The sequence below is a fragment of the Mustela putorius genome, unplaced genomic scaffold, assembly GCF_011764305.1.
Source record: "Mustela putorius furo isolate JIRA1106 unplaced genomic scaffold, ASM1176430v1.1 tig00000487_pilon_pilon_pilon, whole genome shotgun sequence".
Lineage (NCBI taxonomy): Eukaryota > Metazoa > Chordata > Mammalia > Carnivora > Mustelidae > Mustela > Mustela putorius.
The window spans coordinates 6,676,881-6,703,209 of NW_025421399.1; the positions used below are offsets into that span (position 1 = coordinate 6,676,881).

General features: G+C 45.5%; 1 protein-coding gene across 5 annotated transcripts in view; it reads right to left on the bottom strand.

Annotated features, from left to right (window-relative positions):
- TEX2 (testis expressed 2) overlaps positions 1-26,329 on the bottom strand; it is a 106,117-nt gene that overhangs the window by 58,837 nt on the left and 20,951 nt on the right. For 4 of the 5 annotated variants that reach the window (XR_006607014.1, XM_045080904.1, XM_045080905.1 and 1 more), the window contains exon 2: positions 516-2,184. Coding sequence is in view for 4 of the 5 variants with exons in the window: in XM_045080904.1 (XP_044936839.1) it covers positions 516-2,159 (1,644 nt within the window). In the remaining variant the exon portion in view is untranslated. Of the gene's footprint in view, positions 1-515; positions 2,185-3,525; positions 3,730-26,329 lie in introns of those variants that run through there. The other variant, XM_013054536.2, reaches the window with a different exon arrangement.

Sequence of the window (26,329 nt, forward strand, 5' to 3'; positions counted from 1 at the left end):
GCCCAGATCCCGAGACCGTCACAGCCTGGAGATGTGAGGTCCCTTCTCCAGCCCGCATCTCACTGTGCACGAAGGCAAGAGGTGTGCCCGTAGCGGCCAACCACGGACATCGACTTGCCTTCTCTTCCTCCTTTCCTTCGCTGGCATTCCAGGAGTGCCGAACCCTTCTCCAGGGTGTCAAGAATATGCAATCCTGGCAGACTCAGCTATAACAAATCCTCAGCAAGTCGCAAATCCCAGGAAATTTCGAGAGAGACCGAAATACGAACCGCATGCAAATGCTGCTCTCCAGTGCAACAGAGATCTCGAGAAGCTCGCTGAGCTGCTAGCACCGGATCTAGAATGAGGTTTACCAGAGAAGGCTCTCGCATGCCCGGAGAACGAAGAGAGACCCCAAAGCCTAAGACACACAGCTTGTGTGAAAACCCGTGACCATCGACTAGAAAAACAAAGCTGGATCTAAACTCCGGCCATCCCGGAGAGAGCATGTGCACTCCGCCACGGCAGGGACTCACCTTTAGCATTTCCGGTTCTTGGATATCCAGAGACCTCGTGTTCCAGTGTTGTCGGTTTTTATGTAACCTGTGATATTTATGAGCACTTGGTGGTGTAAAAAACCAAATCATGCAAACTGCAGTCATGAATCCAAGACCAATTCCCAGGAGGAGTCCGTTCACGTAATGGGGCAAAGGGAGGACGAGGTACCCATACACGCACATTATCAAGAAGCCCAGTGTCTTCACGGGTAACTCCGGGTGCTGCACGGCCGACTGGGCCTCGTCCTCACTGTCAAGGGCCGGACCGTCCCCCGCCAGCACCGCAGGCTTGAGAGGGCTCTCCGGGAGCTTGTCGACTGTGCTCTCGGCCTCTGCTTCCAAATCGAAGTCCTCTGAGTACAGCTCGCAGAACTCCTCATCTTCCTTGCTCACTAAGGCAGACAAGGAGCATTTCTCAAGAACTAGTGAGCTCGTCTTCAGGCCTAAGTCCTTCAGGCCGCCCCCCTGGGAACTACTCTTGGGCTCCGCCTCTCTTGGGGGCTCACTGGAGGCCCTGGGGTGGTCGCCCGTGGGGGCGCTGGGGTCACTGCCGCCGCAGCCGTCCCCCTCGGAGTCACCGTCCTCCTCCTTGATGCTGTAGTTGTTACTGCTTTCCAGGTGACCGTTCAGGCTGGACAGATTGGAGAGCTCCGAAGCACTTGAAGATAAGGCTTTGGGCCTGTGGCTGCCACTTTCTTCCCCCATAATTTTACTGAGGAGCTGAAAAGGCTCATAGATGACTTCTGAAAGGCGTCGCTTCGTGTCCTCGATTTTAGCCTCCATCTCGGGCACTTTGAAAAAGGAGCGCGTATCGGAGGGAGAAGTCAGCGGGGAAGAGGGGGCGGTTTTGGAGTCTCCGCCTGTGTTTCGTGGCTGTGTGAACGGCTTGAACAGGGGCAGGTTGAGCTTGGAGTCAGGGGGCTTATAGGACACGGCATCTGACTCCTGCCGGGAGGTGTCCGTGGACAGAGACTTCACTAAAGTCTTCACCAAGTGCCTGCGCCTCGAGGGCTGTGGGAATTCTTTTGGCTCCACCTCGGTTGACTGGGACTTCGCATGGCTCATGAAGCGTCTGGTACCGGACAGGGTGGAGGACGAGGCACTGGAGGACAGGCTAGGAGACTTGGAAGGAGAGGACAATGGGGAGGAAGAGCTGATTTTCTGCTCGGAAAGGGAAGACACACTGGGAGAGCTAGCTAAGGGCCCCAACGAAGACGACCCTGGGGACAGAGCCGATGGCACTGTGCTTAATACTTGCACTGCCGGAGCAGGGGTCTCCAACAGCTTTACCGTGTTCTCGGAGACGGGCAGAATGGCAGGGGACACGCACAGGCCATCTGCCACGATGGGCTGGCCGGCAGGGCCAGTGGAGTCATGGTCACCCTGGGTTTCAAGGTAAAGGTCTTCCTTGGCTTCGAGCGCCGTCACAATGCTTTGGTCGTCCAGCCCCTCCTCAAGGTACTCCCTGAACTCCTCCTCCTCTTCCTCCTCCTCCTCGCCGGACGCCGAGAAGTGAATGGCGATAGTGTCTCGGGACACGGACCTCTGCACGTGCACTCTGGGGGCAGATGGTTTTGGCATGTCAGTGGTCTTCTCGGCATGGCGACCATTCAGACTTGTCATCGCCGGCTTCACGAGGGCTCAGGCTCTGTGGAAACAGCAAGGAAACCAGAAGTCAGGGAGCCGTTTCTCCAAGGAGGGGCTGTCGTGTGCACACGGGAGCGCAGATGAAGCTCCCTTCCAAATGGTGATTATGATTTTACTTGGCAGATGGCCACTCTTTTTCACCCGAGCGGGTTTGATGGTTTAATTTTCACCAGATAAATCCCAGTTAGGCATTCTCTTTTATGAGCAAGCTACAAACCGGTATTACAGAGGCCCTGCGATCTGTCTGACTTCACAACAGCGGAGTAATTGTTTCCTCCCTCCTAACTGGCTCATTTCTACCAGCCTTTCCCTATCTCAACCCTTGAAATACCTGCACAATAGATGTCACCAGAGTCATTTCAGAAAGCCAACAGGCTAGAAAGCAGCAGCCTGGGGATTTTGATGATCTTGGAACAAAAACGTCACCACTGTTTTCTAGCTATAAAAAGCCAACCCAGGAGGATCATTGCTTCCATTGCTATTTTCCCAGCAATCCTAACAATTATTTGGCTTGCTTCTCCCACCAGGACTCATACTATCTTGCCACGGCAAAGGAGCAGCCAAGTCTCCAAGGGTGGAAAAGGAAATCTCTAAATGGATTGCGATCAACTGTTGGGCTTCTTTGTTCCCCAGATGGCAGAGTACTTGGGTAGCCATGAAGACAAGGTCATATTCTGGAGCTTCAGGACAAAGGAAATGTATTTTAAACTAAACCCAAGATTCAGAGGGCACAAAAGTTAAGTCTCAATGCTATAATCTACCACCAGCCAAGAACTCTATTAAGAGCTGCAGTGAAAAACATGGGAGCTATGCTTTCTGCCCTTCTGGAGCTCAGCAGCCAGCTGGGAAGAAGACAGACACTTGAAAAGCTGTGCGGCACAACAGAAGACACCAAGCTGACCCTGTGGTATCTAGTACATTACCTCTCCCCCTATTCGTTAAAGGCCCGTTTCCTGGACACCACTCACCATGACAGAGCCTACAAAATGCAAATTAACACCACAATCCGGAAAGAGACCATATCAAAGGAGCTAAAACACACTTGAGGAATGAACCTCAAATGTTCTGAGGAGGGTAAGAGCAGTGTGGGAAGTAGGTCACCTGCTCAGCCTTTTCGGATGGGTATGGGGCGCCTGGCTGCCTCCATCAGTAGAGCATGTGACTCTGAATCTCAGGGCTGTGAGTTCAGGCCCCACACGGGGCATGGAACCTACTTAAAATTTTAATAAATTAAAATTATGAGTGGATGGGCAGGTTGTGGCGGAAGGAGCATGATCAGAAAGAAGCAAAAAGGTGTAAAGATGAGCATGGGCTTGATGTGTTCTGCCAGATGGGCCTTTACCTCCAGGAGGGTGGGCGGGCGCTGGGGAGCAGTGGGAGACCAGCAGCACAAGAGCAGCATCATGGGGAGCGGAAGGGCAGCCCTGGGGGCTGCTGGTATATACATGCGGGCACACAAATAGGGCTCCTGGGACCTGCTCCTTTTGCAGCTGACTCTGTGGGACCCGGAACAAGCCACAACTTCTCTGGTTCTCAGAATCTTCATCTGTAAAATGGAGGATCAAGAGTTCTTTCCAAATCTAAAGTCCTACACGATTATAGATGGTTGAATACAACCCAACATAACACACTTCGACAAATAATCTAGGATAGACGATCAATGTCACGTTGCGTGTTGTGTTTCTTTAGTTTGAAGAACTCCTATATTTGAGTCTTCTGTCAAATATTCATGTGCAAAATGCGGGTACCTGATACTACCAACTACCAACGAGAGAAAAAGTAAATCCATGGTGGGGGGTGTTGGGGGGCAGTGATCCTGTGTCATGAGAACAGAAAATACCCTAATGATGACAAGAACGGCCATTCAAGAGCACGGTCGCAACATGGACACATCTGAAACTACACATTTTTAGCATCAATGCTTAAGAGAAATTACATTCGTAGAAACTTTCCAACCGAGTTTTGTCCATGCTTACCACGACCCTCAGGTTCTCCTATCCCCAACAGATTCAGGAAAAGAAAATGATCTTTATGGACAGAGAAAGCAATTTAAATCCAGGAGCTGATGGCAAGTTGAAAACACATGCCTCAGGTCCAGAACAATCCTCTCCAGTTATCTTTAAACCAACAGGTTTGTAAGCTTAGTAAGGAGAAAAATACCAAGCCCAACACACGTTTTCTTCTCATTTAACTGTCACCTAGTTTTATAACAGTAATTTAAGAAGAAAATTATAGAGGTAATTTGAAAAGTTTGATACTTGATAATTCTCAGTAGACTGAAAGATAAGCTTCACTGAAATTGCTTTAATAATGGGGCACCTAGGTGGCTCAATCGGTTAAGCATCCTACACTTCGACTCAGGTTGTGATCTCAGGGTCGTGAGATCGAACTCTCTGTTGGGCTCCCCACTCAGTGAAGGGTCTGCTTGAAATTCTCTCTCCCTCTCCTCCTCCTGCTCATTCTCTCTCTCTCTCTCAAATAAATAAATAAAATCTTTAAATTGCTTTAATAACATAAAGGATGACCTGTAAGGCTCTGCTGCTCGGAGTCTGCATCCTTGGCAGCAATGGCTACATGTTAAAATGACTGTGGGCACAGGGGTAAAGACAGAGCCTAACTTGGGTGCTGAACAGTGTGAGTCAGTCCTCTGGGAGCAAGGCAAGAGTGGAGAGAGGCCTTAGTGTAGTCGAGGATGCCTGGGAATCCGCGGGCAAAGTCAGGGCCAGGCAGCAGCCAAAGGGAGAGAACAGTGTATCCAGGAGCCTGTGGTACCATGAGCAAGCACCTGCCCAGGAAGGGCCACCCCCAGGGGCCTACTTGCCCAGTCCTCCTCCACACGGTCAGGTCCCCTGACTTGCGACTTGAAAGCACCTCTGCTCATCTCTGATCAGACTATCTCACGGCCTGTGTCAGCCAATAGGGCCCAAGCTAGACCCCATGCAGAGCTGGCTGCCAGGAAGCCCACTAAGGGCGGGCAATCTGGCTTACCCCCCAGTGTCTTTCTCCAAGGCTCAGGTGGTAGCCTCAGGGACCCAATGTAAACTCTCCCACATCCCTGCTGACCAAAGCCTTGGCTCTATTTCACCAGTTTGTGGGTTTTTTCTTTTTCTTTTCTTTTTTTTTTTAAAGATTTTATTTATTTATTTGACAGAGAGAGAGATCACAAGTAGGCAGAGAGGCAGGCAGAGAGAGAGAGAGAGAGAGGGAAGCAGGCTCCCTGCGGAGCAGAGAGCCCGATGCGGGACTCGATCTCAGGACCCTGAGATCATGACCTGAGCCAAAGGCAGCGGCTTAACCCACTGAGCCACCCAGGCGCCCAATTTGTGGGTTTTTTCAATGCTTATTTTTATGTTTGTATTTGATCAGTTCTTTTCAGTTTCACCTGATAAAATATGGATAAAACAAGCCCTGTGAGGCCACAGCAGCACTACTACTGTTTAAACACAAGAAAATCTTGGGGCCCTGTTTGCTCATCTGAAAAATGAGGAGATGAGACCGAAGAAAAGCTGCTTCTAGGACCAACATTGCTGGGTAATGGAATGTCATGGAATCAGAGACAATGGTTTGGGTTCCGGACAACCCTTCAAGTGGTCACTGCCTCCGCTCGGTCCTCCCAATGGCTGGCTGCTGGGGCCTGCAAAACAGACCCTCTCAGTCACAGCCCTGCAGGACGACCAAGGTCAAGAGAAAAGAGCACCTGACTGCTGCCCAGGAAGATAACGTGGTTTGTCCAAGGCCATGGCACTGACTCAGAAGGGGGAAGTTAGACACGGCTTTTTGACACTGATGTCCTGATGCCCTTTTCACCAAGCAGGCTGCCTCCTCGGGCATGTCACACACGTTCTTTATGACTGCTTTGTCTTGGACTTGGTACCCGCCCTCTGCGCTCCTTCACCGACGTTTAGGGACAGCTCTCCCAGGAGCTAAAAGCTCAGTTTGCAGCCACCAGCCTGTGACCAGCTGTGCAGAAAAATTAAAAGTCATCTCATCATCCACCTGACAATCCAGGATCTTAAAAAATAACTAGCTCCTGCCCGCTACTTCAACTCAATTATAACCGGGCTCCAGAAAAGGAGACAACCTTATCAAGCCCTCAGAAAGTATAAGGCCAGAAAGGAAATTTCTTTCCCAACAGGTCTCCTTCATCCAAAGCCATCAGCAGATCACAGGACTCTGGGCTCTGACCCTGACTCCTGAGTCCTACGAGGGGAGGGCCTCTAGCTCATGTTGCCAAAGAGGAGGATTTCCTGCCAGAGGTGAGTCTGAACAAAAGTCTGATTTGGTTGTGAGCAAAATGGGGCTAAAGATTAACCACATCCAGCCCCAGAATGGAGGGGGGTAGCAGAGGCAACATTGAAACTGAAGCTAGAGGTCTGGTGTCTAGGAAGGCAAGGCCTATCATCAGGCTCACCATTCTGCTGCAAACAATTAACACTGAATTTGCTATTAAAAAGAAAAAAGAATCTTCTAGAAGCACTCAAGCTTTAACAATTGGGAAAGGAAAAACCAGGCTGAGGCTAAGGCCCACGGGAACCCAGAGAAGAGCTCTGGAGAAGCCCTTAGAGCACTGGATGATTCCTGGCAAACTGGAGCTTTCATTTTCACGATCTCCTGAGCAGAAATCGAAGTTCCGGGCTGACCGAGGTAGAGCACTAACTGAAGAACTTACCACAATGAACTAGAACCCAAGAAGGCTACATCCACTCAGCAGCAAGTGAACGACAGACCAACAGGCCCCCTTAGGCTCTGAGAACTTTGAGGACATCACACTAAGCAAAGTACACCAGTCACAGAAAGACAAACACCGAATGATTCCACTTACCTGAGGTACCTCGAGTAGACAAATTCCAATAAAAAGAACACAGAATGGCAGTTACTGGGGGCTGGGGGAGAGGGAAATGGGGAGTTGCTGTTTAGTGGGTACAGGTTTTCAGTTTCGTATGATAAAAAAGTTCTGGAGCTTGCTTGCATAACAAGGGGGATATACTTAACATCATTCACCCAAAAACAGTGAAGACAGTAAATTTTACGCTGTGTATGTTTTGGCATAAATTCAAACTAAAAAATATTTTTAAAAATATTCATTCAAAACTTTACAATGAAATACTAAAATACTTGGAACTCCTTATCATGCCAATGAAAACAATTCTACTCATAAAGTTCATACTGTTCTTCAGCTTTTACCATGTGGTTACATTCTAAGGTAACAAATGCAATTGTATTTATGCTCCCATACTTCTGGGAAGTAAAAAAAAAAAAAAACAAAAAAACAAAAAACAGCTATTTGGAACCCAATGCTCCCTGAACCTTAGCCTTGGTTGGGTATGTTTCAGGGAAAAAGGACATTTCAAACTGTTCTGCTTGACCTGTCTTTCCTAAGATCCTGACTGAAATTCTCCTTTAAAGTTCCTATGCCTTGTAAAGATGGTCACTGTTCTCATTAAGACTGAGAAAGCCTCCTCTCTCTATAAATAAATAAGGGGCGTCTGGGTGCCTCAGACCATTAAGCATCTGACACTTGATTTTGGCTCAGTTCATGATCTCAGGGTTGTGAGATCGAACCCCAGATAGGGCTCCGCCCGCACTGAGAGAGAGGAGCCTGCTTAAGATTCTCTCTCCCTCTCTGTCTGCCTCTCCCCCTCCTTAGGCACGGGCTTGTACTCACTCTCTAAATAAATAAGGGGCGCCTGGGTGGCTCAGTGGGTTAAAGCCTCTGCTTTCGGCTCAGGTCATGATCCCAGGGTCCTGGGATCGAGCCTGGCATCTGGCTCCCTGCTCAGCAGAGGAGCCTGCTTTCCTTCCTCTCTCTCTGCCTGCCTCTCTGCCTACTTGTAGATCTCTGTCTGTCAAATAAATTTAAAAAAAAAAAAATGAATAAATAAGACTGAGAAAGCTTCAAAGGAGGGCTTCTTTCCCTAGCATTTATGCTGGATTCGATTCTATCCAGTCTAAAACAAGGAATAAATCAATGGCTCAGCTCCCATCTAACCTGAACTCATAAAAAACAAAGACCTTAAACAGGAAGCCAGGAGCCAACTGCCCTCCCTGTCGTGAAGTCCAGGAGGCTCTCAAACAGTACAGTCAAGGTTAGGATATGAAACATCCATGAAATTTATTTTATTTCTAGTCACTCAAAAAGGTTATCAGCATTAATTAGGCCATGAAAAACCAATCAACAATAAATCAGACTATATAATGAAAAATGAAAAGCTATTTCAAGACTCAATGTTGGCATTTATTAACTCAGATGTAATAACCTTCCTGAATTCTGGTGATTTTCTTTTCGGGGCGGGGAGCTAATTTTCTAATAAAAATTGTCCTTCTTACTTCTAGCTGTCTTTGAAACAATTTAATCCTGGCATCCTACAGGGCCATAAAAAGAGAACACAGTTCCTTCCAGGTCACTCACTGACCAGCAATTCATCTACTTGGTCCTTCCACATTAAAACAAATAGTGAGGGGTGCCTGGGTGGCTCAGTCAGTTGAGAGTCCAACTCTGGATTTCGGCTCAGATCATGATCTCAGGCTCCTGAGACTGAGCCCCATCAGGCCCCAAGGTCAGTAAGGAGTCTGCTTGGGATTCTCTCTCTCTCTCTCCCTGTGTCCCTGCCCCCATTCACATGCGCACACGCACACATACACACACACACTCTCTCTCTCTAAAATAATAAGTCTTTTTAAAAAATGATGTGACCATTATTATTATCATTACTATTAATTTCTAAATCATATACTAGATTAGAGAAAGCACTGGAGGAGGGAAAAAGAGGAGGAGGGAAGCAAGGAAGAAAACAATTTTTTAAAAGATTTTATTTATTTTTTTGAGAGAGAGAGAGAGAGAGAGCACAAGCAAGGGGATCAGCAGAGGGAGAGGGAGAAGCAGGGAGCCCAATGTGGGGCTCAATCCCCAGACTCTGGGATCATAACTTGAGCTGAAGGCAGACGCTTAACCGACTGAGACACCCAGGGGTCCCAAAAAGAACAATTTTGATTAAAAACTCAGCTAGTCTCCAGATAACATGGGCACAGTAATAGAGCAGATCTTAGGAGGCAAGCCTGTCTGGAATATGCCTCATTTTTCAGAAGCATCACTAATCCTTCAAGATCATTATTAAAATGCTTTGTCTTTGTAAGATTCAGCCTGTTGGGTATTTGCTGCCTCTGAACAAGCCTGCACTTGGACGTATGATGTGTGAGTACCGTCTGCTAGCCTGGGCTGTGTCAGTCAATACTTTTAATTCAAAAACTTCTCCTGGAAGGGGAAAAGAGGCAAGCTGCATTGTGTGGCGGAGGATGGCTTAATACCCCTTATCTGTGCTTTTTTAAAAATAGGATTTGGTTTTATAAAAAGTAGGGAAGAGGCCTTAAGACTATTTTTCTGCCTTGATGGTGTAGAGAAAACAGCTGAATCTGGTCAAACCAACCATCACAGGAAGGTCTGACTTAGTCTAAAAATTTCAAGTGCACCCGAATAGCTGTCTCTTGATTCATTGAAATTCAATGAAGCAGCTGAGAATGGCCAGCCATTCTAATCTGTTAATACTCCACCTCGCAAACAAAAATCAATATTGACATTATAGATAATGAACTAGCTCTGGCCTTAAGTTTCATCTAAAAAAAGAAATGAAAGAGGAAAGAAAGTACTTTCAGCACAGGGAGCCTTCCCAAGGCACTCTGACTGTCAGAAACTGAGAACGCCTTTCCCATTAATTTTCAGGTTCTAAGACGCACACCCCAAAGTCTCTTCCAACCCAGCAGGGTCCTGCGCCTCGACCACAGGCTTACTGTGGTCACCCTCTTCGCCAATGCCTGGACCTTTTCACCTGCCACAGAGAAGGCCCACCTGGGAGGAAAAAGGTGTTCAAATGCAGCGACACAGTTAGGATTTTGCTTTATAGACTGCTAGCTAGTTCCGATAATGGAATCCAAGTTCAGTTCATAAGAACTCCTTCAAAACCAGGTGATGCCTCCAGCACAACCACATGAGGCCTATGGAGGCGGAAAGAGGATAACACCGCTGCTATCCACAGAGGGGAACTCAAGGAGCCAACAGATGGAATCGTGTAGGACATCTACGTGAAAGCAAAAAGACACTCAAGTAAAACAGAAACTTAGAACAGGTAGGCCCAGATCAGTTGGTGCTAATCAAGTAAAGAAGTCTGGAAATGAATTTTTTTTTTAAGCAGAAAAATCAGGTCTATGGCCTAGACATGAAAAGAAAATTGCAGATGTGAAACCTTAGCCCCTGAGATGGGAACAAGTCGGAAACAAGAAGCAGCTAAACAGCTGGGTCAGCTACAGCTGAGGGGCTCTGCTAGGGGGCAGGGGAGGAAGGTTAACATCCGAGTTGAGGGGCAGGGAACCAACTGTTCAAAGCTTTTAAAGTGTTTGGATTTATATTTAAATCTTAGGAAACAGAACCCCTGTAGGTTCTTAAGATATCTGAAAACTGGGTGTAGATGCTTTTGCTCAGGTGAGTTCCTGCCTGGAACCCAGGAGACCAGTGTTAGAAATCTGGAAGGAGGGTAAGAAGAAGAGTGGTTAGTGGCTGTGGTCACCACATAAACATGGTTCAGCTGTTTCAACTGCTGATGTTCATGGGGTCAAATGTTAACAAAAGGCACATCTGGGAAAGAGTACATAGTGCTCCTTATTCAGTTTTTATTTTTGCAACCATTTTAAATTTTGAAATTATTTTCAAGTTACAAAAAACAAAAAACAAAAAAGGCAATGTTCCTTGCCCTTGTTTGGCGTTGGATCTGTTGTCAAATGTTGCTGCCTTCCACACCCACCAGCTCTACCAGTCAGAATGATCAAGGCCTTCAACAAGTACTAACAGGAGGGACCCTGACTTTTACCATAACCTGAACTTTTTAAAACTTTATTTTGAAATAATCAGAGGCTTGCAGTAAGTTGCAAAAGTAGTACAAAGAAATGCCGTGTACCTTTCACCAATCATTCCTTAAATTTTATTTTTATTATTTTATTTTTTTTTAAGATTTTATTTATTTGAGAGAGCATGAGAGCAAGAGAGAGCAGGAGCAGGGAGGGGGCAGAGGCAGAGGGAGAAGCAGACTCCCCACTGAGCAGGGAGCCGGCCAAGGGGCTCGATCCCAGGAACCCAGGATCATAACCTGAGCCAAAAGCAGATGCTTAACCGACTGAGCCACCCAAGCGCTCCTCATTTCTTAAATTTTAAAGTCAAATAAATCCCAAGTGGTTAAGAAATCACGTTTTAACCATAGACCACCAATTCATCCTTGTAAGAAAAATGCATTCTACCTGAGATTGAAACTTCCCCTTATAAGGACTTCCTGATAGTCTTTCTTAAGTCTTAAATGATCAAGTTTAGGCAGGTATCATCAATAGATAATTCCTGATACATCATCAATAGATAACATAAACAGGCAATTCACCCAAAAGTTCAAAAGGCCAATACACAAACAAAAAAAGTTCAACTTACTAAAAATATCAGCTGGGAAACAAATCAGTGAAACAATCTGGGTCATCAAATGCCAACATCCCATCATTAAAATATAATGTATGATGTTGTCAAGGGCACATTGATATAAACCCACTATTGCACTAATGGTTGGAACAAAATTGGTAAGAACTTTTTAGAAACTAATTTTGCAGTACATTCCTCAATAATGTTCTTTCCAGGGACACCTGGGTGGCTTAGTCGGTTAGGCGTCCGACTCTTGATTTCAGCTCAGGTCATGATCTCAAGGCTGTAAGATGGAGCCTAAGCTTGTCCCTCTCCCTCTGTTCCTCCCTCTGCTTGCATGTGCTCTAATAAATAAATTAAATAAATCTTAAAAAAATAGTAAGGTTCATTCTACACATACACCAGCCAAAACCAGAGGGAGGCGGGCAGCACTGTCAGTTGAGCTTATCAGTAATTTTTATTTTCTAGATCTAAGTATTTCCAAATATTTTCATAATCTGGAAAAAAAATTACATGTAAATGGATGTCAATCTTTAAAATGAAATCATGATCTTTGGAATATAAAATTGCACTAGCCCATCTCCCATAAGTTACCCAAAAGAAAACTAAGGCACAGAAAGATTCATTTTTATAAAATGAGTCACACCATATGAATGCCTGCAATGTTTTTATACACAAGATTACACAGTGAAGTGATCTAGCATATGGGTATCAGTGAGGCCTTTGGCTTCAGTTCCACCAGCCTGGGAGGAGTCTGACCCTCAGGCGAGTTATTTACACTAGCCAACCCTCTGTTTCTCCATCTGTAAAATGGGAATGGTAAAAGACTTCAGATTAAATAGAACAATTTATATAAAGCACTGAGCATGGTCTTTGGTACAAAGCAAGCATTCCCTAGATGTTAACTGTGCTTTTAAGTATTTCCTCAAGTCAACAAGAGATTCTTCTACACATGATTTTAAATAGTTACCTAAAATTGACTATTCCATAACATAACTGTTTCAACACAAGATACTACTTGGAATTTGTTGCTATCACAAACAACTCTACAATGCATTATGATCCTATATGCAACCTTTGACTGTCTCTGATTATTTCCTCAATAAATGAGGTTTTAGAAGTGAAAATATAGGGTTACATAGCATCTATACATTTGCACTCCAGTTAAAAAAATACAAACAACAACAACAAAAACCAGTTTCAAACTCATTGTAAAAACCTTCCAAAACTGCTCCCCTCAAATCAACTGCTTGGAATGTATCTTTGCTTAAAAAAAAAAAAAAAAAAGTACCCTTCCTCCCTGTCCTTTTGTATTTATAAATACACACAAACACATAAAGCTGTTTCTTAGTCTTAAATGAGATCATATTACACATACTGCTTTGCAGTTTGTTTTTCACCTACTATTTTTTAAGATTTCATTTATTTATTTGAGACAGAGAGTTGGGTGGGGGGTAGGCAGAAGGAAAGGGAGAAGCAGCCTCCCCGCAGGTCAGGGAGGCCGATTCGGAGCTCCATCCCAGGACCCCAAGATCATGACCTGAGCCGAAGGCAGATGTGTAAGTTACTGAGCCATCCAGGCAACCCTCACTATTTCTTGAACTTTTTCGAACGCCTATATAGTGAATTGATAGGTATACACACACACACACACACATTTTCTTTACGTAATATAGATACACTATCATCCAATTACTCATTGCTTTGATAGAAATTTGAGGTTTTTAAAAATTTCCACTATTAGAAACAATGCTATCTTGAAAAGATAAATCTTGTGTCCAGGGCATGCCTATCTGTAGGATACATTTCTAGAAGTGGAACTGATGGGTCAAAGGAAGTGCATATTGACAATTCTGGAACTGTCTTGCAAATTTGCCCGATTTGCTAATTTACTCTCCTACCAGCAGCATATAAAGTATCCACCCTGAATTTTGGTCAAGACCGAACATTATTTTTAATTATCGTCCAACTGATCAATGGTAAAAAGGCATCTCAATGCTTTGATAATCATTTCAAGCTTTTCCCCATCTGTTTTCCTTCTTCTGTCAACTGGTCATTCATCATTCTTGCTCAAGGGTTTTTCTAATTTACTTTATGAGTCGTGGACAGTTACCACTTTGTCTACTGTCTATTGCAAATTATCACTTCCCGTCTCTGGCCTGCCTTTTAATTTTGAAATATACAAAGTTTTGGATTTTGAGGTGTTGACTCTCTCAATCTCTTATTTGCAGTTTCTGGGTTTTACACTTCCCAAGAAAGTATTCCCCATTCCATCAGCTTAAGAACATCAGTCTCCGAAATCGCTGCAGAAAACGATGACAATAGTAAACGTAACATGCGTATTGTTCTCTGGTGCCCACACAAGGATCACACTCTTAACTTTAGTAAAACAGACTGTCAGGAACAATCATTCCTCCATATTTTCTAGTCAAAATAAACAGTAAAGTATTGGATTTTTTCCCCTCCAAATCATATTTGTAAACTAGAAAACCTAGTTCACATATCTGAATCCATTCATATCAAAGGATGGCTCAGCTTTTCCATGTGAGGAAAGTATTTCAGATCAATTCCTCAGAAATGGAAAAAATCTCAGAGAGAGAGAGAGAAAGGAAGAGACAGGTGAAAGTAAGAGAAGGTAACTTGAAGAAAGTGGAGAGCTGGCTCTTATAGATTTCACAGGCTGACCACAAAGACTCAGAGAGTGTCGAGAGTACATTCTGTGAAGGACAGACCATGAGAAAAGGGAAGAAGACAAGAAACCCAAGGCCATGTTCAAGACCTGCAAGGTCACGAGGTACTATGTTCCTGGTAGAGACACAGTCCTGGATGGCCAAATGGCCAGACTGCAGTTCCCTCTGAGGAGGACTACTTGCCTATAGGCCCCATCAGGTAAAATCCCCCCATCCCACGCAACCACCATTGTGGATGTAACAGGGAAGGACTGGAGCTGGCGGCAGCCCAGTGATAAGACCGAGCCCAACAGTTCTACCCAAGTGTGAGATTTTGATAATTGTTCAGCTGGTAGTAGAATCAGCCTCTGAAAATTCATACCGAGTGAAGCCATGAGGCGGCAGGGCCAGGAACTCCGAGGGGGACCAAGACCCTCAAGTGACAGTGGTGGCGCTACTCCACTTCACCTCCCTGACCCTGGGTTGCTTCACTATAAACTGAGGGGACCCTCCTCGTCTTCGAGAAAGCTTTCCAGAAAGCTCTAGATTCTGTACGTCTATGGTTCTATGATTCAATGTTCATGGAACAGAACCTACTTAGAGTTCCAACATTTTCATTTTGCCCAGAGAAACTCTTGGCAATTGCCCAAGTCAAGCAAAAGGATGAGAGTACGCTTGAAATCATTAACGTGCCTAAGGCAATTAAGTCAAAATATTTTTCTAATAATATTGAAACAATTCATCTCAGATTAACAAATACTTCTAGATCTTGTCTTGCTTAGCCCAGCTGTGGAAACATCCCTCACTTCTTCTGGTCCTAGGTGGAGAGTCTGCCGAGTCTACGAAGAATGAGATGCAGACAGAAAATCAGTGCTCACGTGTGCTGTGGCGACAGAAGGCTTCACCCTCTTGTGGATTCAAACAATACCTCCTCCAGGTTCCCATCTATCCTTACAGGACACATTCCATACCCTCTCACAAAAAATGATCCCCCTCCTACTCTGCCTGGCTTTTTTTTTTTTAAATGGGGGAAGAGAGCAAGGTAAGAGAAAGGCTGGCCGAGTTTTTAAGACGAAACCACCATCTGTATTGTCAGATCAAACCACCATCTGTACTACCCCGTCTAAATCATTAACACCGCTATCTATCGCCTGCAAGACATCCCCACCCCCATGCCTACAAGTCCTTCCCACTGCTAGGGATCTTCATCCTGGGTAGGGAGGGTGTGGGGGGAGAGAGCGGGGTGGGGGATGCTCCAGATCCCAGCTACAGAGGTGACTACAGCATGCAGACCTGGGCTAGGACATTGCTGTTTCCAGGAAATTCCTGAATTAGCTCACTGATTTCCTGGTCAGATCCCCCACTGGTATGATATCAGGCCTTGTCTCTCATCCAGGCCTCCCATTTTCTCTCCCTCTTTTCTCCCTCTAAGCAGATGGCCTTGCCCCTAATTCACTGGGAACATGGTAGGAGTTGCCATCTTGTCTCCCATACCCAACTACATACACGAATCCATTCCTTGGCTAGAAATTCTAGCTGTTCCTCTCTAATCTACACCCACACAGAGATCCTATCTAGGTCTAAAGAGGCCTAATTCTAAACCAAATGGACCCATCTGTCCCCTCATTCCTGCCCACCCAACCTGACCCCACACTAACTCCCTCTCATCCATCAAGGGACCCCTGATCTTCCAACCACCAAGGCTCCAACCCCAGTGCTTCATCTCCAATGTTCTCCTCTTCTTTATCCTCTAAGCCTCTTTTGTTCCCCGAGTCCTGTTGATGGAGTTCTTTCATCATCTCATACCTCAACGTTTCTTTCTGGTTTCATCCCTCGTCCCCAGAATCCAGCCCACATGGCATTCTGCAACCCAGCTAGCCTTCTTTTTCTTCTTCTTCTTTTTTTTTTTTTTTTAAGATTTTTTTATTTATTTGAGAGAGAGAGAGAGCATGAGAGGAGAGGGGTCGGTAGGAGAAGCAGACTCCCCTCTGAGCAGGGAGCCCGATGTGGGACTCGACCCTGGGACTCTAGGATCATGACCTGAGCCAAAGGCAGTGGCTTAACCAACTGAGCCACCCAGGCGCCCCAGCTAGCCTTCTTTAAACACTGCTCTCATTATGTCCCTCTTCTGCTCAAAGACCTATCTTGTGTCTCATCTAATCTCTTTGGCTTTAAGGGTCCAACATAACCCGGTCCCTTCTATCTACTCAACCTTATTTTCAGTTACTCTCCAATGTGTTCCCAACATTCTGGTGGGGTCTGATGAGCCACTGGCTCGTGTGAGAACCATCCTCCTTCCCACCTTCATTCAGGCAGCTCCCTGTATTTCAAGTGCCTTCCCCTCTTGTCTCTGCCTCGTCAAGTGCAATGTCCTCCATGAAGCTAGTGATGCTTGAACTGAGCCCCAGGCCTTCCTCCTAGACAACTCTGGCCTGTCAGCTGACCTTCTACAACATTTATGCCATACAAGTAATCATAGTAAGTGAGTTCTCACCCAAGAGCGGGCTGAGTCTCAAAAGTTCATCGGTAAGTCAACTGTGTGAAATTTAAAATCCATTTATCCTGAAGGAAAATACATGGGAAAGAGGTTCCTAAGCCCACAAAATTTACGCAGTCCACAATGCCACCGTGCTACAAATGTACCTTTTTGACCACACAGAACATAACTCAAAACAAAATCACATTCTGAATTCAGATAATGTCAGGACCCTAGAACTAGGACCCCCCTGTACACACTCCAGAAAAAGATAGTTCTAGAGAATAGGAAACCAGAAACCCAGGGTGTAAACCCAGACACTTCTCACCCACCTGTTCCAACTGGACTTCTGGAGTCCAATCTCCAATCCAGCTCAAGGACATGAATCTGTTTTAACTCCTGTGTAAAACTTCAATAGACCCTGGAAAAATAGAGGAATTGGACCGCCAGTCCCAGACACATAGGGGCCAGGCGACAGTCAGAGGAAACACCTCCTCTCTGGCCCCTCCAGGCAGCGAAAGAACTGCTTCGATGACTTCTAAGCATTGACATGGAAAAGGCATAAGGGAGAACATGGGAACGTTTTTAATTTGTCCAGAGGACAGAGCAGGGCACATAGATAACTTCTAACTAGGAATCTGGTGGCCACTCATCAGTGGCAATTAAGTTCTAAGGTCAGGGCAAAAATCTACCAAGAGCCAAGATTACCCTACAAAGTACAGTACAAACACTTCAGGTGACCTTGTGCGGTCATTGTTGTGCCCAATCAAGTTTGAGAAACTCCAAGGCCGACTACAGGATGGAGTGAAAGAAAAGCCTGACTGTGGCCTGGCTGTTTGCCCCACTCTGCCCCAAGGAGGACAAACAAAGCTCTGATGCCGAGGGGGGTTTCCTGGGGCTTGGGCTCACCTGAAGCATTTGCTCCGGCTTATTCTAGTATCAAGCCTCTGTGACTTTAATGCAGGTAACAGATATGTTTGCGGGGAGCATGAAGGTGGAAGATAGAAGGTGGGAAGTCTTCTGAAGTCCGAGAAACCCGGTTACCAGTTTAAACGCTGGTGTTACACTGCCCCAGCCTCCGACCCCAGCTGCACTGCTGACCAGCGTGTGACTCTGGACAAATTATCACAAAAGGCCTCTTTCTCCTCATTATTCAAATAAAACAGAGATAACAGTGCCCACCTCAGAAGGGCTGCTGGGAAAATGATTTAGCACATGGAAATTATAATTATTATTATCCGCAGCACGCACGAGCACATCTTTTTATCCGTGCCCATGGGGCCAGAGCTGACCCCACCCAACCACGTTCTCAAGGATCAAACAGCTTGTCCCCAGCCTCTCTAACCACCTGAACTAGACTGTCCCACCTGGCTGACTTCAGCTTTAGTTCAGGCAGCTGTGACCATTAAGAATTACAAACATAGGGGCAAAGCAGAAATATGGAAAAGTCTATACATTACAGCACAACATGAAAAAGTAGAACTTGGGAGGGTGTGCATGGAAAAAAAAGAAAGTGCAGCCAACAGGATCCTAGGAGGCTACAGAGACAAAAGGTTAATAGTTGATGCTTTACTGTGAGTTGTCTTTTTTGCTTTTACTGTAGAGCTGGTTAAAAGGATCGCTTTTAAAATGAAGGCACCAGGCGCACCTTGGGTGGCTCAGTCATTTGGGCTTCCGACTCTTGATTTCGGTTCAGGATCGTGGTCTCAGGGTCATGGGATCAAGCCCAGCATCAGGCACTTCACTCAGCAGAGTCGCCAGGAGATTCGCTCTCCCTCTCCCCTCCCCACACTTGTGTGTGCGTGCATCCTCTCTCTCTCTAAAATAAATCTTTTTTAAAAAATACATAAAATAAAATAAAGACACTGAATGACATATGCAGTCCTACCAACATTTTTTTCTGTCCCTTCTGCACTTTAGCCACATATTTGTGGCCAAGATTCTAACAAACGATGTTTAGTAGTAATTGGGCTAATACTATATACTGCTTTTGCATTTCAATGCTGATCCAAATTTTAACCAATAATCCATACTTATAAAGGGTTTTAATTTTTTATTTATTTGAGAGAGAGATACAGCACGTGTGTGTGTATGCACGCACACATGAGAGAGAGAGAGAGCGCATATGTGCACACGAGCAGGGGAAGGGACAGAGAGAGAGGGAGAAGCAGATGCCCCACTGAGCAGGGAGCCCAACACAGATTTGATCCCAGGACTCTGGGATCATGACCTGAGCTGAGGGCAGATGCTTAACTGACTGAGCTACCCAAGCGCCCTATAAAGGGTTTTAAATAACATTATGAAATCAAATCACTGCCATAGGTATAAGGATGATAAACATTGCTAAGTAAGCAAGAAAGAATCAGTTGCTTAACTTTGATAGTCAAGGTCAACTCCATTCTAAAGGCAGTAAGAACATTCAGTTTGGGGAAAGAGACCTGATACCAGCTCTAATAACAATATCCAGAGTCAGACCAATCCTGTCTCAAAAGTTCTTATGTAACTCACAGCCAATCAGCACTTGGAATCAGCATGAAACCACACAGACTTGGCAATTCCAAACAGAAGAAAAGAAACTTGATGATTTGGGTAGCTTTTGTGTCCTTGTCCCGGGTAAATGCATAGCTTGTCTGAAGCCTTTTGAAATACTGAAAATGGCTCCCTGCCTCCCATGGGCTCCTTTGCAGATGTCAGGTTGGAACCACCAGCCTAGATCGGCCCCACCCAGCACACTGTGGTGGGCTCTTACCACCCAGCTCTGAGCACCTTCCTGTCCCTCGTAACCAAAGGGTAAGTGGGCAAGTGCATTTGGGGACTGGGTAGAGCGGAGGTGTGCCAGAAAATCCTAGGGAATGTATTTATGCCAATGACACAGCCACCCCTCCCCATCTCAAGACATGTAATAACTGAGAAGGGGGGATTAGAAGACAAAGAATTTGAAACAATTTCCCAGTAATCACAGCCTATGTATGTGCACACATTTGCCCCAATACCTGCCATGGAATTAAGACTCACCGGTCTATGGGGCGCCTGGGTGGCTCAGTGGGTTAAGCCGCTGCTTCGGCTCAGGTCACGATCCCAGGGTCCTGGGATCGAGTCCCGCATCAGGCTCTCTGCTCAGCAGAGAGCTTTCCTCTCTCTCTCTCTCTCTCTCTCTCTGCCTGCCTCTCTGCCTACTTGTGATCTCTCTCTCTCTCTCTGTCAAATAAATAAATTAATTAATTAATTAAAAAAATTTAAAAAAAGACTCACCAGTCTAAATCACCTTGGAATATCAGGAACGCAGTATACTCACTCACTTACTAACTTACACACACACACACACACACACACACACACACACACGAAAGGGTGATGAAATCATGAAATCCCCAGGAACTCAGCTGCAGGCACATTATCAGCTGTTCCTCAGCACCAGTAACTAGTTAACCCAGTCTACATCTACGTTAGAAGACACTACCTTAGAGGCAACAACTCCTTTGTAAGAGGTGACCTGGCTCTGTGCCTACATTAGAAAGGCAGGGGCAGGCCTACCTCCATCAAGGTTAATCAGTGAACTACTTCAGATCTTTCAGATGGAGAATGAGAGGTGGATCCCTGCTTCCATGGGCACAGGACACGACTGGACTGAATTCTGCTCTTGACCTTTGATATAACTGACTGCACTGTTTGCCCCTGAAACTGTGGCCTCATCTCCTGGGGCTTAGCCTATCCCCCCGCAAATCCAGACCCCAGGTACAGAGTTGACCCCAGCCAGGGCCTCCACAGCTGCCCATTGTGAAGGTCTGTTTCATCACTGTCTAAGGGCCCAAAGCAGGAGAGAAGGCAGAAATGAAGGGTAAGTGAAATACACAAACTTGATGCACAAAGTAACAAGAGAAAAAGCTGTTTCTTGGCGAATCAGGGAAAACACACACAAGGAGCATTTCATCACCAGAAAAACACGAGTACACAGCCTAGAACCAAACTGCCTCATCTAATTTGGGAGGCAGTCTAAACCTGACGGCTGTACTGGGCCTCCATCTGACATCTCAAAGGGGTGAACGGTATAAAGTTGTGATCTTGATGTTCTTCTGTTCATAGGTCCAGCAACTGCCTAACAGCAGTGTCCTGCCCTTTCCAGGTGACGATGCTGAGTCTGTTGTTGGCTTTTGTCTTCCAGCTCATGTGGGTCCTCAGAGAGGACTCTCCGCCAAAGGAAAATGCCAAAACAGGAGCAGAATTTTCTGGCTACCGAAGTGTAATTAAGGATACCATAAAATCCCACAGAGATAACTCAATACCCAAAGGCATAGCGGGGGACAGCTGAGGCTAACTGGGAAGAGCTCTGGCTCGGGAGCAGCCTCGCTGGGACTGTAGTTTCTGAGCTGTCAAATGAGGGTCATGATGGTGAAAACCCACTCCTCAAATTGCTGGGAGAAAGGATAAATGGGACAGCACTTCATGAACTTCAGTGAAGTTATGGGCACCAATGGCACAGAAATGTTATAATTAACCACGATGCTCTCTCCCCGTGGACAGGACGGAGTAAAGTATATCAAGGAAATATTATTACTTGTTCTCAAAAGACTCTGTTTGGCAGTTATTTTTATTTAAAACAATGTATTACGGTCATCATACAAGGGGTTTTTTCCTCCAAAAGCTTTGAGAGCCATTTAAATGTCCATGGTAAAGAACACCATTCACGTCCTGAGCATACACACCCAGTCACCTAAAGCAGCAGGAATTATTTCCCGGAGGAAAGGAGGGCCAAGGCCCACAGAGATCCAAGGGAGACACGATCTGGGCGTGGGAGGATGTAGCAGAGGGATTCTGATAATTAACTTCTACACGCGCCAGGCCTCGGGGCCTTACCAACAAGATCTCACCCAAGACTAGTGACTCAGTGAGGTAGGGAGCTAGTATTATTCCCACATTTTGCAGATGGGGAAAAAAGAGGAATGTTCTGGGCAACTTACCAAGGCAACAGAAAACTACCGACTAGCTTGGGGCTCACCCTCCAAGGCCATGCTCTACACCCCTATTAACTGCCTCGTTCATGTATTTCCAAAGGCAAATGGATCCATGGGCAACAGAAGCTCTCTACCAGTGGTCTGTGCTTCAAGAAAAGCTTCCAACCACTCCACATTTACTGAGCACGGGCTGTATGCCAAGCTCACTGCTGAACGACAAAGACCTTCACACTATCTGTCCAGGAGGGAGCATCAATTCCAGGGTGGACCCTGAGTATAACTCAGTGAAGCAATGAAAAGTACTTCTTAAAAAGTCCCAGTAATTCATAGGACAGGCTATAAAATGCTTTATTCTTCTCTCTACTCTTCCAGGCCCCTCAAAGCCTGCTTGGGATAGTAATCAACCTATTAGGGAACTACGTTCCACATTGGGAAGACTTTCTTATAGTAGATCACAACTTACAGCAAAAAGAAATCCAGCAGGCCGGTATCAGCCCTAGGGACTACATGTTCTACCCCCCCCCACACACACACTTTATTGCTGTACATAAGTAAATGTTCTATTGCATGCACAAAAATCTTAAGAAAACCCTAAAAATGTGGCACATTTCTTCTTGTGTGCTAGTGGAACGTATTTGCATCCTAGGGAAGATGGTCACAATTAGCTGGGACTTCACAGAGACAGTGGAAGGTGGCATCAGAGGCGACGGCTGTATGTAGCAAATGGTCCACCCATGTTATTGATTACCTGGTGACTTTACTGATGTCTCTGCCTTCCCTTTTATACTAGCCATCACAGGCAGTCGCTACCACAGGTTTTCCCTACGTGACCACTCCACGAAATGTTCATCCAAAATGTGTAAAGGTGTGACCATTCAGAAACTGACTTCAAAAACAGCACCTAAAGACATATTCATTTTCCTCTCCATTTATTATGTATCCAAAACAAGCATTTGGCGTTGATAGTAGATCTAAGGCTCTCTTGATTTCACAGTTTACGCACTGGTGCAGGTCTATTTGCACAGACATTTTAATCTCAGCCAAACCTTTCTAGTTGGACATGTGGAACTAAAGCTCTGAGAGCAGAGACACGTTTTAGCATTCAGTGCTTGCCACCTGCCTCCTGCCTTACAATGTCATAGCAGCACAGTACTGGAGCAGCCCTCAGGGAGCTTAGAGGACAGGGGGTAGAGACCATCAAATAGTCAATGCAAGGGCTACGAAGGAACACGAAGGGTGCCAAGAGAGTACAGCCAGAGGGGAGACCCCATCAGTTTGAGGCTCAGTCATGGAAGGGTCCCTAGAACAAGTAGAATTGGGCTGACATTTCAAGGATGAGGCAGAGCTGGCTGGGATGGTAGTGTGGGCGGTCCCCAGGCAGAATGGCATGAGTAAGGGACCTGAGGCAGGAGCACAGCTTAATGGAGGAATCCAAAGGAGAACCCTTGAATGTAGGTGTAGCGTACACAGCATGAGACTGGAGAGGTGGGCAAGGAACAGGTCATGCAGGACATTGAAGGCCACATTGAGGAACTGGTTTTTATCCCAAAAGCAATGAGGAACAACTGAAGGATTATTGTTTGTGGTCTAGAGGCAGCATGACGGTGATCAGATAGACATTCTGAAAGCTTACTCTGGGTACAGTGTGGAAGCATACTGGAAAGGGACAAGAAGGGACTCAGAATGATCAGTTACACTCTTACATTTAGGCGAGAGGTGACAATAGCCCGGACAAGGGAGGTGACTGTGAAGATGAAAGAAGGGGACTGAGAGAGAGAAGATGACATGTGAGGGACTTGAAGGGGAGGATAGGGAATGAGAAAGAAGGTGCTTTTAAGGACAAGCCTTAAGCTTTAGGCTTACAAGACAGTGGTCAGCAATCCCATTTACCAAGTCTGGGGATAAGAGAAGGATCAGTTTAAGGAGGACATAGTAGGTTCAGTTTGGGACATCTTAAGAGTCTGACATTTGGTGGCCTCCAAGGGTGGATGTTAGAAAGGTGCTGGAAGGGCGCCTGGGTGGCTCAGTGGGTTAAGCCGCTGCCTTCAGCTCAGGTCATGATCTCGGGGTCCTGGGATCGAGTCCCGCATCGGGCTCTCTGCTCAGCGGAGAGCCTGCCTCCCTCTCTCTCTCTCTGCCTGCCTCTCCATCTACTTGTGATTTCTCTCTGTCAAATAAATAAATAAAATCTTTAAAAAAAAAAAAAACAAAAACAAAAAAAGAAAGGTGCTGGAAGTTCTGATTCACTAACTGATACTATTACACAACCACCAGGAAGAGAGACTAACGGTTCCTCACAAATAATGGCAAACAAGGGGCACCTGGGTGGCTCCGTTAGGCATCCCACTCTTGATTTCAGCTCAGGTCATGATCTCAGGGTCCTGAGATTGAGCCTTGGGTCGGTTTTTGCACTCAGTGGGGAGTCTGCTTGAGGATCCACTCCCTCTCTCTCTCTCTGCCCCTCCTCCCACTCCTGCACATGCACACGTGCTCTCTCCCTCTCTAAAATAAATACTTAAAAAATAAAAATTAAGAAAGCAAACAAACAGTAGAGAGAGAATTTGCTGAATGACATTCTTTCTCATTCCCTATTTAAGATGTTATTTATTCATTTGACAGACAGAGATCACAAGTGGGCAAAGAGAGAGAGGGAGAAGCAGGCTCCCCGCTGAGTGGAGATCCTGATGTGGGGCTCGATCCCAGGACCCCGAGATCATGACCTGAGCCAAAGGCAGAGGCTTAACCCACTGAGCAACCAAGGCGTCCCAACAAAGTATTTTCTTTGTTCAAAGTCGAAGTTCAAAGTCATGAACTTCTAACAATACTGTGCAAGTAACATATGCAATAAAACCATTGCATATATCTGCCTACATTCAACTTTTTTAGAACATCTTTCAAGAGAAATTTAATGCCATCTACTATTCTACACACACACACACACAAACACACACACTTTTCTTCAACTTTTAGGACCCTAATTTAAACCAGGCAGCAAAGAAGAAACCTCAAATTGAAGCAGGAAAAAGAACTGTTTCCTAAAATGAGGAACAGGGTTGGGGTGGGGTGCGGGGAATCTTGGCATTTCCCGGGCAGCTCACTTGGCAGGCACCAATTCATCTGAAGTTCTGAGTTACAGGGAAAAATTATGATTGAAGATATAAGTCCTGGATACATCAAGACACTCCTCATTTCACTTCTGGCTCTAAGAGGCACGAACGGCGTTTTCATTTCAAATGAGGAATAGGAGATAGAGAAGTTGAGAGACTTGCCTAAGTCATCATTGCCAGTTAAGGGCAGAAATGCAAAGCAAATGGGTCCGGGCAACTCCCTTCAGTGATGCCCAACACCACAGGGGAAAAGGAAGAAGCAGCTATTTCCTTGATGTTAATCCTCTGCTGTAGAAGTCGAACGCTGGGATATTTATTTCAGAAGGTGTTTTCTGTGATCACCTGTCAATTTCATCCTTTGCCTCAAGATAATCTTAATTTTTAAAAAAATTCTAAGCTGTAACTACTTTCTTTATTTTATTTATTTTTTTTTTGAAGATTTTATTGATTTGGGAGAAAGAGTGAGTCGAGGAAAGGGCAGAGGGACAAGCAGACTCCCCACTGAGAAGGGAGTCTGTCATGGGGCTCCATCGAGCTTAACCCACTGAGCCACCCAGGCACCCCGAGATAATCTTAATTTTTAAAAAGTTTTGTCAATTCAATCCTCTCTGCTTTAGCTTCTGAAAAGGGTTTTGTCTGGTTAGATATGTAAATCACACCCAAGGAAAGTTTTTAAAAGTTTTAGTTATGATTGCTTATAACATTGGGATCCAAATGTAAACTCCAATCTGGAAAAACCAAATATTTGTTTTTCATCAAATGTCTACTACACGTTTCCAAATAAAATCCACTGAAACTATAGTGAATAAGTGTCTCTAACTTACAGAGCAATTTTTCAAAAACCATTTATTTTTTCTTAAGCCAAACTCAGAACTTGTCTTCCTGAAGAAGAAATGCTATCAGGTCCATTCCTTGTCAGGCCCCAGAGCTTAACAACTCAAATGGACAACCAAGGATCCTAACTGTGTTAATGGGAAATATTACATAGTCCTTACAAATAGTAAGTATGGGGCTGCCTGGGTGGCTCAGTCAGTTAAGTGTCTGCCTTCAGGTCAGGTCATGATCCCGGGATCCTGGGACTGAGCCTCAAGTTGTGGGGGTGGAGGGGTCGTCCCTGCTCAGCAGGGAGTCTGCTTCTCCCTCTGCCCCTCCCCCTGTTCATGCTCTTTCTCAAATAAATACATAAAATCTTGAAACAACAACAACACATAGCAAGTATGTACAGAAGTCGGGCGATACGCAAATGAAATAATGATAAATGAGGAAAAAACACAAACTAGCACCTATACTGATTTACACAATTTTAGAAATGTAAGAATGTAGAGTTTAATTTTCCACTGCATCTCCACACACACAGACACATATGTAAGTGTATGTATGTACATAAATGTGTGTGTATAAAGCTCTTCACCCACAAATGTGTAACACCTGTGAGCCCCCAGGGATCTCAGAAGCACTGCTCGGCTTGGCACAGCCCGGCCTGCCTGACCCAGG